This window comes from Seriola aureovittata, chromosome 9 (assembly GCF_021018895.1).
Source record: "Seriola aureovittata isolate HTS-2021-v1 ecotype China chromosome 9, ASM2101889v1, whole genome shotgun sequence".
Lineage (NCBI taxonomy): Eukaryota > Metazoa > Chordata > Actinopteri > Carangiformes > Carangidae > Seriola > Seriola aureovittata.
The window spans coordinates 11,847,930-11,862,500 of record NC_079372.1 but is presented as its reverse complement, the minus strand read 5'-3'; the positions used below and the strand labels follow the sequence as shown (position 1 = coordinate 11,862,500).

General features: G+C 36.8%; 2 protein-coding genes across 3 annotated transcripts in view; both read left to right on the top strand.

The window, feature by feature from the left end:
* LOC130174338 (aquaporin-4) overlaps positions 1–1,317 on the top strand; it is a 7,954-nt gene extending 6,637 nt beyond the window's left edge. For both annotated transcript variants that reach the window (XM_056384059.1, XM_056384058.1), the window contains exon 6: positions 1–1,317. This exon is cut by the window's left edge and continues 2,804 nt beyond it. The gene's annotated coding sequence lies outside the window, so the exon portion shown is untranslated.
* Positions 1,318–3,405: 2,088 nt separating this feature from the next.
* On the top strand, positions 3,406–4,631 carry mipb (major intrinsic protein of lens fiber b). The gene is made up of 4 exons (XM_056385220.1): positions 3,406–3,765; positions 3,955–4,119; positions 4,224–4,304; positions 4,446–4,631. The coding sequence occupies exons 1-4, from the start codon at positions 3,406–3,408 to the stop codon at positions 4,629–4,631; spliced, it is 792 nt and encodes a 263-aa protein (XP_056241195.1).
* The last annotated feature ends 9,940 nt before the right edge of the window (positions 4,632–14,571 follow it).

Below are 14,571 nucleotides of genomic sequence, written 5' to 3'. Positions count from 1 at the left end.
TGAAGGAATTCATGCTCCTTTTTAGAGAGACACAGTCTGTCACTGAGCAGAACATGATTTCTTTTTTTATTTTTTTTAAACGGTTGTGAAAGTGGATATTTTGATAGATTTCGCCCCTGAAACAACCATATTTTATGCGTTGTGTAACTGGTAGAAAACTATAAACAGTAAATGTGGTTGAGTGAAATGTTTCCCTAAAACACATAGTGGAGAAAACATAGAAGGTAGCACAAAAAGGAAATACTGATCTAAAGCTCGAGAACTTCTGAATTTGTTTGTTACATCCCACCGACATTACCCTTTAAGTTCAGGGAGTAAAAACACTTCCTTAAAAACAAGACATTTCTGTATATAAAGTGACAATGAGAAAGATGTAGTAATGAACCTATCGAGAATTATCACCTTCCCTCAGCTTTTAAGAGCTTTAATGGGTTTCAGCTCATTGTTTCTGTCTGGCCCCCAACTTTACGGTTTACCTTTTCAGTGTCCTTCCATTGCAACATCACCAGCACATAATGGAGTTTCATAATATTCCAAGAGAAATCGGGTTAAAATGAGTTTGTTTCCCTGATTCTTTTTACCGCACGTGGAGATGAATGTGACCTCCGAGGCCCTAGCTGCCTGTCATTAGTGTATGTAAAAGTGTAGCCAATATTGTGATATTCGTTATTGTTACTTTCACATTTGCACATCATTAGAATATATATAATGGAGACTCATTGAAATCCTGCTGAAAAACACCCTTATGTTCACCATTTTCAGTTGCATCCCGTGTTTGTGAATGCTTTGAAATGCTAAAGAGGTCCTTGCACCGTACTGCAGGTTCAATGAGGCCCTCAATCAGCCCAGCATCTCTCTCATGTCTGCCTGTTAGCATCTGTCTCTTCTCCGAGGGCTCCTATTCACAATCAAATAGACCTTCGCACCTCTGTAATGGTTCTACAGAAAAGAACACCGTCAGTGGAAATAAGCTTTGTAATTTGAAATGGAGAAAATGAGCGTATTTGTGTGTGTACGTGCATGTTTAGGTGTGTGAGAGACAATACTTCTTGCCTTCATGAAACCTTTATTCATATTTGCACATTCTTGGTAAACATTGCCATGTGTGTCTTGTCTTAAGATAGATATTTTAAAGGGTTAGTTCACTCAACTTACTCCCCCTGTGCTATTTAGCCATCGAGATAGATATGGTGTTGTTATATTCTCAATACATCCAGTGATGAGTCAGAAAGAAAATATATTTTGTGTATTTAATTGATATTTGAGGTAAATCACACTGTACATTGTATTATCTGGATTTGTCTAAAATAAAACCATGTTAGCAACCAGTATTTCTATAGCAGTGTAATTTGAACACACATGCACAGTGCACACATACTCAAATATGCACACAATAAACTATTTAAGCACACACACACAGACACACACATAACATGCACAATAGCTATAACTGCCACAGTGCCGCCAGCATTTTGCATTGTGTGTGTTCTTTCTAACATGTATAAAAGGGAGTTAAAAGGGCAAGCTCAGCATTCTGCTTTCATCACCCCACAGCAACCCCCCCAACCCCCTCAACAGTGATGGCTCTCGACTGGTCAGCGCGATGCCCCGGTGCATCTCAGTAACCCCCCCCTCCCGCCGCCCCGCTCCCTCCCACCTGCATCCCTGCTGCACTACTGCACCTTTCCCTTTACCCAGCTCCACACACACAGGGAACATTCAGGGCTTTGGTTGTACATCCTCCTCCAACACACACACAAACACACACTCTCACACATTGCAAATCTCTGCCAAGCACCTCCTAGAAGCCCCTGTCACAACACACGACACGGTCCGCTGTGTTATGTAAATTATTGTTGACTGGTTGCTCATGGCTCTCTGTTTTTCAACGCTTTGAATTTCAGCGTTTTCCTCTTGCATTGTTGTGTTTCTCCTTTGCACACATTAGCCAAACTTACTTCTTCTTCACCTTTTCGTGTCTCCACCACATGCCGTTGGCTGTGCAGCAGTGAACGCTCGGAGCTCTGAGGCAATGTCAAGTTCAGATTTCAGTGTTCGCAGACTTCACCAATGACCCCTGCCACCAGAAAAGGCCTTTTCTCTTAAAGATAACTAATTATCACCAACAGTGGTTGGTGGTGTGACTGTCTCCAGAGCAGTAAACAGAAGCAATAAATATGATCCTGAACTTAGCACTTACTTAAAGCCATAGTTTTAGCATTTTGGCGTAGCATTTAGCATTGCATATTCAAAGCAAATCTTTGCAAGCTGTTGCTTCTGTGCTTTAGTTTAATATGTATTTTTGTCTTGTCCCTGTCCATAGGTAGCCCACATGCTTGTTACAGACAATGGTTTCACAGGGTCAGGCATTTCAGTGTATGGGTCAGTTCAGCGCTGTTAGCTTTGAGCACTTCCGTCCGGGGCCCCAACTGTATTATCTGCATGTGTGTATATGTGTGTGTGTGTGTGTGTGTGTGTGTTGTGTGCATGTCTTTGTGCATGCATGTGTGTTTTCTGTCCTTGTCTATCAGCATTTGTGTCCCCTTATTATGACAGTTATGATAGGTCAACAGATGACATATGCCCCAAAGAAACTTTTCTCCTCTCAGCTCCAGCTGCTCTCCTTCGTGGCTACTCCTCCTAGTTTCCCACTCCCCCTGAATATAAGAGACAATCCTTCTTGTGGTCTCTTTTTTTTTTACCTCCCATTACGTGTCTTTCATGTCTTTTTACTCTTTCTCGCTTTATCTGTTTCTCTTCTCAGATATACTGCCTCTTTTGACCTCAGTTTGTTATAGGGGGGCGACAGAGGGGTTAAGTTTGTTTGATTTAGGATGTCCCACACTGCTACCCCCCGCCCTTGGCCCTACAGGGGGATTATGGCGTCACCTGGGGCCCCTGGGGGGGTATTATAAAGCCCCTGTCTGGCCCTCTCCCCTCCGTCAGAGAGGCTAAAAGGTCCACAGGACACTCTGTCTATCCCCTTCTCTACTTTAGATATACCCCTTTAGTATTGATGCCTTCTTCCTCTTGACAACTCATCCCACCTGAGATCTCCACCCACACTCCCACATCATCTCACACCTATGTCTTTGCGACAGGTGGACAGAGGTGGCAAGCGAACGCAGCTGAGTTGACTTTGACAACCCAGTTCACGGCTTGGTAAAGACCTGTTGAGTGGATTCGTCTGTTGACGTTCTGAAATCCTGTTTTGTCTTTGAACTAACTCTGAGTGGTTTTGTTCAGCCGAGTTAGCTGACCACAAAAAGGAGATCAATTTTTTTGTTATTTTTGGCATTTGAAGAGGATCGAAAAGGTATACATTTACCTTTTCTTAACTCTTCCTGATTTACTGTTTTTTAAATTTTCTTCATCTGGTGGAGAGCCTTCAAGTGAACAGTCACCATGTGGGAGTTCCGGTCCATGAATTTTTGGCGGGCAGTCTTTGCAGAGTTCTTTGGGACCATGTTCTTCGTCTTTTTCGGCATGGGTGCTGCACTGCGCTGGACCACCGGGCCTCATCATGTCCTTCATGTGGCCCTGTGCTTTGGTCTGGCAGCTGCCACCCTCATCCAGTCCATTGGCCACATCAGCGGCGGCCACATCAACCCTGCCGTCACCTTTGCCTACCTTGTTGGCTCGCAGATGTCTCTTTTCCGCGCCATTTTCTACATGGCCGCCCAGTGCCTGGGCGCTGTAGCTGGGGCCGCTGTGCTGTATGGGGTCACACCTGGCAACATGAGAGGCAACATGGCGATGAACACGGTAAGGATATGGATGTTTCAGACAACAAGAAGTGGAAGTTTTTTGGGGTGACATGGCATTTATTTTAAAGGAATTTACTGAATTTGGCAAAGGAAGATTACACTAGTTCAGGTTCAGCTCAATGAAGTAGTTTTATGAGTACAAACAGACCAGCCATTGAAAAACCATTGTCCGTCTGTGTATCTCCAGCTGCAGCCTGGCATCAGCCTGGGAATGGCCACCACTGTGGAGGTTTTCCTCACCATGCAGCTTGTGGTGTGCATCTTCGCCGTGACCGATGAAAGGAGAAATGGACGTATGGGATCTGCTGCCCTCTCCATCGGCTTCTCCGTCACCATTGGACATCTCATGGGGGTGAGACACATGGAAAAGCAGTGACTAATCCATGCAGATACACACAGATAGGTGTAAATATTTTACAACACAATACAGTAACAAGTGCTTGTGCTGTGTTTCAGATGTACTACACCGGTGCTGGAATGAACCCTGCTCGGTCCTTCGCCCCTGCTGTGCTCTTCAGGAACTTCATCAACCACTGGGTAAGATCTGAAATCCCACTGAAGAGATCGGACCCCCCCCCCCCCCCCCCGCGCTTTCACTTTAGCCTTAGCAGGAATCATAAATGTGAGTGGCTACTGTGTGGACTGATAAATGTTAACACTGATGTTTGTTGCTGGCAGGTGTACTGGGTCGGGCCTATGATTGGAGGTGCCATGGGAGCCCTCCTGTACGATTTCATGCTGTTCCCACGCATGAGGGGTCTGTCTGAGCGCCTGGCCACACTGAAGGGCAGTCGGCCCCCCGAGAGTGAGACCCAGCAGGACACCCGTGGGGAGCCCATCGAGCTCAAGACGCAAGCCCTATAAACCTGCCCCTGCCCCCTTCTCCAACTGGGGCTGAGGGATGAGGGACAAGGCCCTGAGCTACGCCAACCCCACCTCCACTGCCCCCCCCCACAACCCATGTCTTCACACACCATCGCACAAGACTAACCCAAATACTCACATCTAGACTAACACGTAATATGATTCTCCCAGTGCCACTGTAAAAACCGACACACACACACACACAGGTTCACAACCTTCAACCTCAACACACAACAAGACTCCTCTACCCCCAAGTCCTCACTCTGTATTCTGAACTGGACATTGTGTTTTTGATAAGTGGTGACCAGAACCTGAACCAGCAGCCTCATCTCCCCCTCCCCGCTCGCCTGCTTCTTCCTCCCAGCCAGACCTTCATCTGTGACACAAAGGAGCTTGGAAACCCTGAAATACAGCACAGGGGTTTGGGGAAGTGGGTGTTGGAAAGAGGGGGAGACCAAGGGCAGGATGAGGGTGAGACGGGGATGTGGGTATATGGGTAAGAGGGCATGGGGCAGGTGAGGGTGGAGTAGAGGGGTGGGGATTGGGGTTTGGGTAGGGTAAAGAGGGCAACACTCTGGGTTTGTGGTCGTTTCAAGTTGGGTTAGACCAGTGAAGATGGGCATGCTTTTCATTATTCATCTGAATTTATCTCCATTTTAGTTTTTTTTTAGGTTCATTTTGTTTTCTGCACTTCAGACACAAGACGTGGATGTATGATACCATTAGATTTTACCAGGGTTTCACTATTTTCAATCACTACATTTTATCTGTGGGTTTGTGTTTGTGTGTGTGTGGATACCTCTGCAGTACATGTGTGTGTGCAAGTGTGTGCGTGAGAGTGAGCGCGTGCATGTGCGTGTGCCTGCCCGTATGTATGAGTGTGTTTGCAAGTGAGTGTGTATATGTGTGTATGTGTGTGATCAAGATTGCAGATACAGTACTTTTTATTTCGTTTTATTTTCATTACCGCTCTCCTGTTTCGTACCATTAACTGTGTTCATTTTGTCATCAATTTTTAAGACACGATCATTTCTCCTCCCCTCACTGTGGTATTTGCTATGATATTCATTTTTACATAAACCATCTGCTTTTTTGTTCTGAACCAGCGCAATCCAAAGGAAATGTTGTATCCCAGGCTTTGATAGTAGGTCTGTTCACTGCAGATCGGCTGTGCAAGCTTTACATTGAGTCTCCTTTTATTATTTGATCCTTACTGGGAGCACAAGGCGTTTCAATAAAATTTCAATGATAATAAACATAATAAAAAAGTTGATACAATGTTTGGGTCATTTTTGTTCCTTTAACCTTTGCACTTTGTGGAGTTTGTGGACATGGAGGAAAGTGTGAGTTGCACTGAACAATTTTGGCCAGCAGATGGCGAAAAGAGCACATGACAGACTCTTACATCTAAAATTAGGGTTAATTGAACCTCATAAACATTAGTTTGAGGTATGTAGAGAGATGAAGTTATGGGAGGGGTTGTTTGGGTAAGACAGCTCCACCCAAGACTATTGCTCGTGTTTGATAAGAAACATATACATTTATCTTCCACTGACTACAGCTGATAAACTACAGTTTGACTCCACCTACAGAGCTCTGACAAAACAAAGAGGATAAGACAAGTCTGGTGATATTCTACATTTTACTTATAGTCAACAAATCCCATGAAAACACCAAAACCAACAATAAATTGATCTGGATAGTAAGTGCTTTCTGTGTAGCCAAATCCAGACACATGTAGATTATTCCTGTGAGCTATAAGCCTCCATTCTTGTCTAAAATAGTACAAATAAAACATCAGTGTGCCACATCCTTGTACTAGGTAACACGTCTGTTCATTATGATGAACCTGGGTTTATTTTGCCTAGATACAACATCCTGCTGTTGGAAAACAGAGCGCTACATGTATATCAATCCACAGCTGAAAATAGTCCCGAAAATACATTATTTACTCCTGTTTGAGAAAAATTTCTAAAAACTACAGAGCCCAACTGTATTACAACATGATTTAAAAAAAAAAAAAAAAAAAAGAAAATATGTATGTTTACTGTTTTTAAAGATTTATGTCTTTGGTAGGAATGAATGGGTTCAGGAATGAGAAGAGGCGAAGTCAAAGTAGTGAGAAACAGAATAATATACTGTATGGTTGGTTTTGGTCTTCATAGGATTTGTTGAGAATAACAAAAATATAGAATATCACGAGCATAATCCTTTAAGTTTCATGGCATGAGGGAAAGAGATGTATCCTGCATTGCATTCACATTAGTGACTCTAAGCCATAATATACAATATATGAACTGAACTGAAAAAAAACGAACAAAAACATCAACTTTGCACAAAGTCAAAGTCTATTGGATTTATTTTAAAGAATAAAATTCAGTCATAATTGATTTTATTTAATTATGACTTAAATAATCGGGAGGCATGCTTATTTGGTAACAAGATGTTAGATGAAAAGATCAATACCAGTAAATATGAAGCTACAGCCAGAAGCCAGAATGATATGTTTAGCATAAAAACTGGAAATATGGGGAAACAACGAACCTGGATCTGTCCAAAGGTAACAAAAACCACATAAAGTTCGGTAATGGACTGCTAGTTGTAGTTTCATATTTGCTGTACAGTCATCACATCTTCTCATTTTACTCTTGACAAGAAAGTGAATAAGCATATTTCCCAAAATGTTAAACTATTCCTAAGAGTCCTTCAGTGTAAGGTATATTTAGTCACACAAATAAACATCTATAACACTCGTGTGTGACTCTTCAGGCTCCTAGTAGTGTCATGGAGCAGCTTTAGATAGCAAGGGCAAAGGTTTGCATGTGGATGGTAGAAATACAAATACAAATATTTTGGGAAGAAAGAATTGTCCCTACCAATATTTGAGTGAAGTCATATTAGATCATTCCAATGTGCCCTCCAAGAGGCTATGTCTCCAAGACAACTGATTTAGATATTTATTGACTGAAAGGGGAGGGCCTATCTGAAGGCTCACATAATGTGAAAATATCACAGTGGTACCTAACTTCATCAGAAAAATGTCAACTGATGTTATTTAACCATGTCAGCAAGTGTAAACTAGCAATTTAATCCTGCCTTCCATTTTCAGTAGACTAGCAGTCAGGTTGCTAGAATGAGTAAACATAAAATGGTGAATATATCAAAGTATGAGTTTTATTTCTGGCAAAAAGTCCCATGAAAATGGCACTATGAATAGTATACTACTAATATTTTTTATGCCTTAGTATACGATGACGTTTTTATGACCTTTTATGCCTTAATATACTCTGGTGTTTTCTTTACATTTTATGCCATATTATATTATGATGTTTTTTGACATTTTAAGGTCTTTCCTTACTATGTCGTTGTATCCCTTATGATACTATAAAGGTTTTATAACCTTTTATGCCTTCATATTCTATGGTGTGTTTTTGCCATTTTTTGCCATACAATAATTTGATGCTTTTGACATTTTTATGCCTCACAATAGTATTTCATTTGATGCCTTACCTTACTATGACGTTTTTATGAGCTTTTATGCCTCAATACACTATGATGTTTTTCTGACTTTTTATGCCATAGCCTACTATACTATGATGTTTTTATGACCTTTTATGCCTTAATATACTATGATTTTCTTTTGACATTTTTAGGCAGAACGTTACTATGTCGTTGTATTCCTTATGATACTATTACGATTTTATGACCTTTTATGCCATACTATACTATGACGTTTTTTGCCATTTTTTGCCATACTATCCTATGACGTTTTTTGGCATTTTTATGCCTCACAATAGTATTTCATTTGATGCCTTACCATACTATGACTTTTTTATGACCTTTTATGCCTTAATATACTATGATGTTTTTTTGACATTTTTTGCCATATTGTACTATGACGTTTTTTTGCCTTTTTACGCCATATTATACTATGATGTTTTTTGACATTTTTAGGCCTTACTTTACTACGTCGTTGTATTCCTTATGATACCATGACGTTTTTATGACCTTTTATGCCTTAATATACTATGATGTTTTTTTGACATTTTTTGCCATACTATACTATGACGTTTTTTGACATTTTTTGCCATACTATCCTATTACGTTTTTTGGCATTTTTATGCCTCACAATTGTATTTCATTTGATGCATTACCATACTATAACGTTTTTAGGACCTTTTATGCCTTAATATACTATGGTGTTCTTTTGACATTTTTTGCCATACTATACTATGATGTTTTTTGGCATTTTTATGCCTCACAATAGTATTTAATTTGATGCCTTACCTTACTATGACGTTTTTATGACCTTTTATGCCTTAATATACTATGACGTTTTTAGGACCTTTTATGCCTTACTAAACTATGACGTTTTTTGCCACTTTATGCCTCACAATAGTATTTCATTTGATGCCTTACCATACTATGACTTTTTTATGACCTTTTATGCCTTAATATACTATGATGTTTTTTTGACATTTTTTGCCATACTGTACTATGACGTTTTTTTGCCTTTTTACGCCATATTATACTATGATGTTTTTTGACATTTTTAGGCCTTACTTTACTACGTCGTTGTATTCCTTATGATACCATGACGTTTTTATGACCTTTTATGCCTTAATATACTATGATGTTTTTTTGACATTTTTTGCCATACTATACTATGACGTTTTTTGACATTTTTTGCCATACTATCCTATGACGTTTTTTGACATTTTTATGCCTCACAATTGTATTTCATTTGATGCATTACCATACTATAACGTTTTTAGGACCTTTTATGCCTTAATATACTATGGTGTTCTTTTGACATTTTTTGCCATACTATACTATGACGTTTTTTGGCATTTTTATATCTCACAATAGTATTTAATTTGATGCCTTACCTTACTATGACGTTTTTATGACCTTTTATGCCTTAATATACTATGACGTTTTTAGGACCTTTTATGCCTTACTAAACTATGACGTTTTTTGCCATTTTTATGCCTCACAATTGTATTTCATTTGATGCCTTACCTTACTATGACGTTTTTATGACCTTTTATGCCTCAATATGCTATGATGTTTTTTTGACATTTTTTGCCATACTATACTATGATGTTTTTTGACATTTTTAGGCCTTACTTTACTACGTCGTTGTATTCCTTATGATACCATGACGTTTTTATGACCTTTTATGCCTTAATATACTATGATGTTTTTTTGACATTTTTTGCCATACTATACTATGACGTTTTTTGACATTTTTTGCCATACTATCCTATGACTTTTTTTGGCATTTTTATGCCTCACAATTGTATTTCATTTGATGCATTACCATACTATAACGTTTTTAGGGCCTTTTATGCCTTAATATACTATGGTGTTCTTTTGACCTTTTATGCCTTAATATACTATGACGTTTTTAGGACCTTTTATGCCTTACTAAACTATGACGTTTTTTGGCATTTTTATGCCTCACAACAGTATTTCATTTGACGCCTTACCATACTATGACATTTTTATGACCTTTTCTGCCTCAATATGCTATGATGTTTTTTTGACATTTTTTGCCATACTATACTATGACGTTTTTTGGCCTTTTTACGCCATATAATACTATGATGTTTTTTGACATTTTTAGGCATTACTTTACTACGTTGTTGTATCCCTTATGATACTATGACGTTTCTATGACCTTTTATGCCTTAATATACTATGGTGTTTTTTTGACATTTTATGCCATACTCTACTATCACGTTTTTTGGCATTTATATACCTCACAATAGTATTTCATTTGATGCCTTACCATACTATGACTTTTTTATGACCTTTTATGCCTTAATATACTATGATGTTTTTTTGACATTTTTTGCCATACTATACTATGACGTTTTTTTTGCCTTTTTACGCCATATTATACTATGATGTTTTTTGACATTTTTAGGCCTTACTTTACTACATCGTTGTATCCCTTATGATACTATGACGTTTCTAATACCTTTTATGCCTTAATATGCTATGGTGTTTTTTTGACATTTTATGCCATGCTATCCTATGACGTTTTTTGGCATTTTTATGCCTCACAATTGTATTTAATTTGATGCATTACCATACTATGACGTTTTTAGGACCTTTTATGCCTTAATATATTATGATGTTCTTTTGACATTTTTAGGCCTTAGATTACTTTGTCATTGTATCCCTTACAATACTATGACATTTTGTATGACCTTTTATGCCTCAATATGCTATGATGTTTTTTTTTGACATTTTTTGCCATACTATACTATGACGTTTTTTGGCATTTTTATGCCTCACAATAGTATTTAATTTGATAGCTTACCTTACTATGACGTTTTTATTACCTTTTATGCCTTAATATACTATGATGTTTTTTGCCATTTTTTGCCATACTAAACTATGACTTTTTTTGCCATTTTTATGCCTCACAATAGTATTTCATTTTATGCCTTACCATACTATGACTTTTTTATGACCTTTTATGCCTTAATATACTATGATGTTTTTTTGACATTTTTAGGCCTTACTTTACTACGTCGTTGTATTCCTTATGATACTATGACGTTTTTTTATGACCTTTTATGCCCTAATATACTATGATGTTTTTTTGACATTTTTTGCCATACTATACTATGACGTTTTTTTGGCATTTTTATGCCTCATAATAGTATTTGATTTGATGCCTTACCTTACTATGACGTTTTTATGACCTTTTATGCCTTAATATATTATGGTGTTTTTTTGACATTTTATGCCATGTCATACTATGATGTTTTTTGACATGTTTAGGCATTACTTTACTACGTTGTTGTATCCCTTATGATACTAGGACGTTTCTATGACCTTTTCTGCCTCAATATGCTATGATGTTTTTTTGACATGTTTTGCCATACTCTACTATCACGTTTTTTGCCATTTTTATGCCTCACAATAGTATTTCATTTTATGCCTTACCATACTATGACGTTTTTATGACCTTTTATGCCTTAATATACTATGATGTTTTTTTGACATTTTTTGCCATACTATCCTATGACGTTTTTTGGCATTTTTATGCCTCACAATTGTATTTCATTTGATGCATTACCATACTATAACGTTTTTAGGACCTTTTATGCCTTAATATACTATGGTGTTCTTTTGACGTTTTTTGGCATTTTTATGCCTCACAATAGTATTTAATTTGATGCCTTACCTTATTATGACGTTTTTATGACCTTTTATGCCTTAATATACTATGACGTTTTTAGGACCTTTTATGCCTTACTAAACTATGACGTTTTTTGCCGTTTTTATGCCTCACAATTGTATTTCATTTGATGCCTTACCTTACTATGACGTTTTTATGACCTTTTATGCCTCAATATGCTATGATGTTTTTTTGACATTTTTTGCCATACTATACTATGATGTTTTTTTGACATTTTTAGGCCTTACTTTACTACGTCGTTGTATTCCTTATGATACCATGACGTTTTTATGACCTTTTATGCCTTAATATACTATGATGTTTTTTTGACATTTTTTGCCATACTATACTATGACGTTTTTTGGCATTTTTTGCCATACTATCCTATGACTTTTTTTTGGCATTTTTATGCCTCACAATTGTATTTCATTTGATGCATTACCATACTATAACGTTTTTAGGACCTTTTATGCCTTAATATACTATGGTGTTCTTTTGACCTTTTATGCCTTAATATACCATGACGTTTTTAGGACCTTTTATGCCTTACTAAACTATGACATTTTTTGCCATTTTTATGCCTCACAACAGTATTTCATTTGACGCCTTACCATACTATGACATTTTTATGACCTTTTATGCCTTAATATACTATGATGTTTTTTTGACATTTTTTGCCATACTATCCTATCACGTTTTTTGGCATTTATATACCTCACAATAGTATTTCATTTTATGCCTTAATATACTATGACTTTTTTATGACCTTTCATGCCTTACTAAACTATGACATTTTTTGCCATTTTTATGCCTCACAATAGTATTTAATTTGATGCCTTACCATACTATGACTTTTTTATGACCTTTTATGCCTTAATATACTATGATGTTTTTTTGACATTTTATGCCTTAATATACTATGATGTTTTTTTGACATTTTTTGTCATACTATCCTATGACGTTTTTTGGCATTTTTATGCCTCATAATTGTATTTCATTTGATGCATTACCATACTATAACGTTTTTAGGACCTTTTATGCCTTAATATACTATGGTGTTCTTTTGACATTTTTTGCCATACTATACTATGACGTTTTTTGGCATTTTTATGCCTCACAATAGTATTTAATTTGATGCCTTACCTTACTATGACGTTTTTATGACCTTTTATGCCTTAATATACTATGACGTTTTTAGGACCTTTTATGCCTTACTAAACTATGACGTTTTTTGCCATTTTTATGCCTCACAATTGTATTTCATTTGATGCCTTACCTTACTATGACGTTTTTATGACCTTTTATGCCTCAATATGCTATGATGTTTTTTTGACATTTTTTGCCATACTATACTATAATGTTTTTTGACATTTTTAGGCCTTACTTTACTACGTCGTTGTATTCCTTATGATACCATGACGTTTTTATGACCTTTTATGCCTTAATATACTATGATGTTTTTTTGACATTTTTTGCCATACTATCCTATGACGTTTTTTGGCATTTTTATGCCTCACAATTGTATTTCATTTGACGCCTTACCATACTATGACATTTTTATGACCTTTTCTGCCTCAATATACTATGATGTTTTTTTGACATTTTTTGCCATACTATACTATGACGTTTTTTTGCCTTTTTACGCCATATTATATTATGATGTTTTTTGACATTTTTAGGCCTTACTTTACTACATCGTTGTATCCCTTATGATACTATGACGTTTCTAAGACCTTTTATGCCTTAATATGCTATGGTGTTTTTTTGACATTTGATGCCATGCTATCCTATGACGTTTTTTGGCATTTTTATGCCTCATAATAGTATTTGATTTGATGCCTTACCTTACTATGACGTTTTTATGACCTTTTATGCCTTAATATATCATGGTGTTTTTTTGACATTTTATGCCATGTCATACTATGATGTTTTTTGACATGTTTAGGCATTACTTTACTACGTTGTTGTATCCCTTATGATACTAGGACGTTTCTATGACCTTTTCTGCCTCAATATGCTATGATGTTTTTTTGCCATTTTTTGCCATACTATACTATGACGTTTTTTGACATTTTTAGGCATTACTTTACCACGTCGTTGTATCCCTTATGATACTTTGACGTTTCTATGACCTTTTATGCCTTAATATACTATGGTGTTTTTTTTTGACATTTTATGCCATATTATATTATGATGTTCTTTTGACATTTTTAGGCCTTAGGTTACTTTGTCATTGTATCCCTTACAATACTATGACATTTTTATGACCTTTTATGCCTTAATATACTATGACGTTTTTTGGCATTTTTATGCCTCACAATAGTATTTCATTTGATGCCTTACCTTACTATGACGTTTGTATTACCTTTTATGCCTTAATATACTATGATGTTTTTTGCCATTTTTTGCCATACTAAACTATTACTTTTTTTTCCAATTTTTATGCCTCACAATAGTATTTCATTTTATGCCTTACCATACTATGACTTTTTTATGACCTTTTATGCCTTAATATACTATGATGTTTTTTTGCCATTTTTTGCCATACTATACTATGATGTTTTTTTGCCATTTTTTGCCATACTATACTATGATGTTTTTAGGACCTTTTATGCCGTAATATATTATGATGTTTTATGACATTTTTAGGCAGTGCGTTACTATGTCATTGTATCCCTTATGATATTATGACATTTTTATGACCTTTTATGCCTTAATATGCTATGATGTTTTTTTGCCATT

Coding starts and splice junctions, on each gene's coding strand:
- mipb (XM_056385220.1), top strand. CDS start 3,406: ATGTGGGAGTTCCGGTCCATGAATTTTTGGCGGGCAGTCTTTGCAGAG. Junction 3,766..3,954: donor GCAACATGGCGATGAACACG/GTAAGGATATGG, acceptor GTGTATCTCCAG/CTGCAGCCTGGCATCAGCCT. Junction 4,305..4,445: donor GGAACTTCATCAACCACTGG/GTAAGATCTGAA, acceptor TGTTGCTGGCAG/GTGTACTGGGTCGGGCCTAT.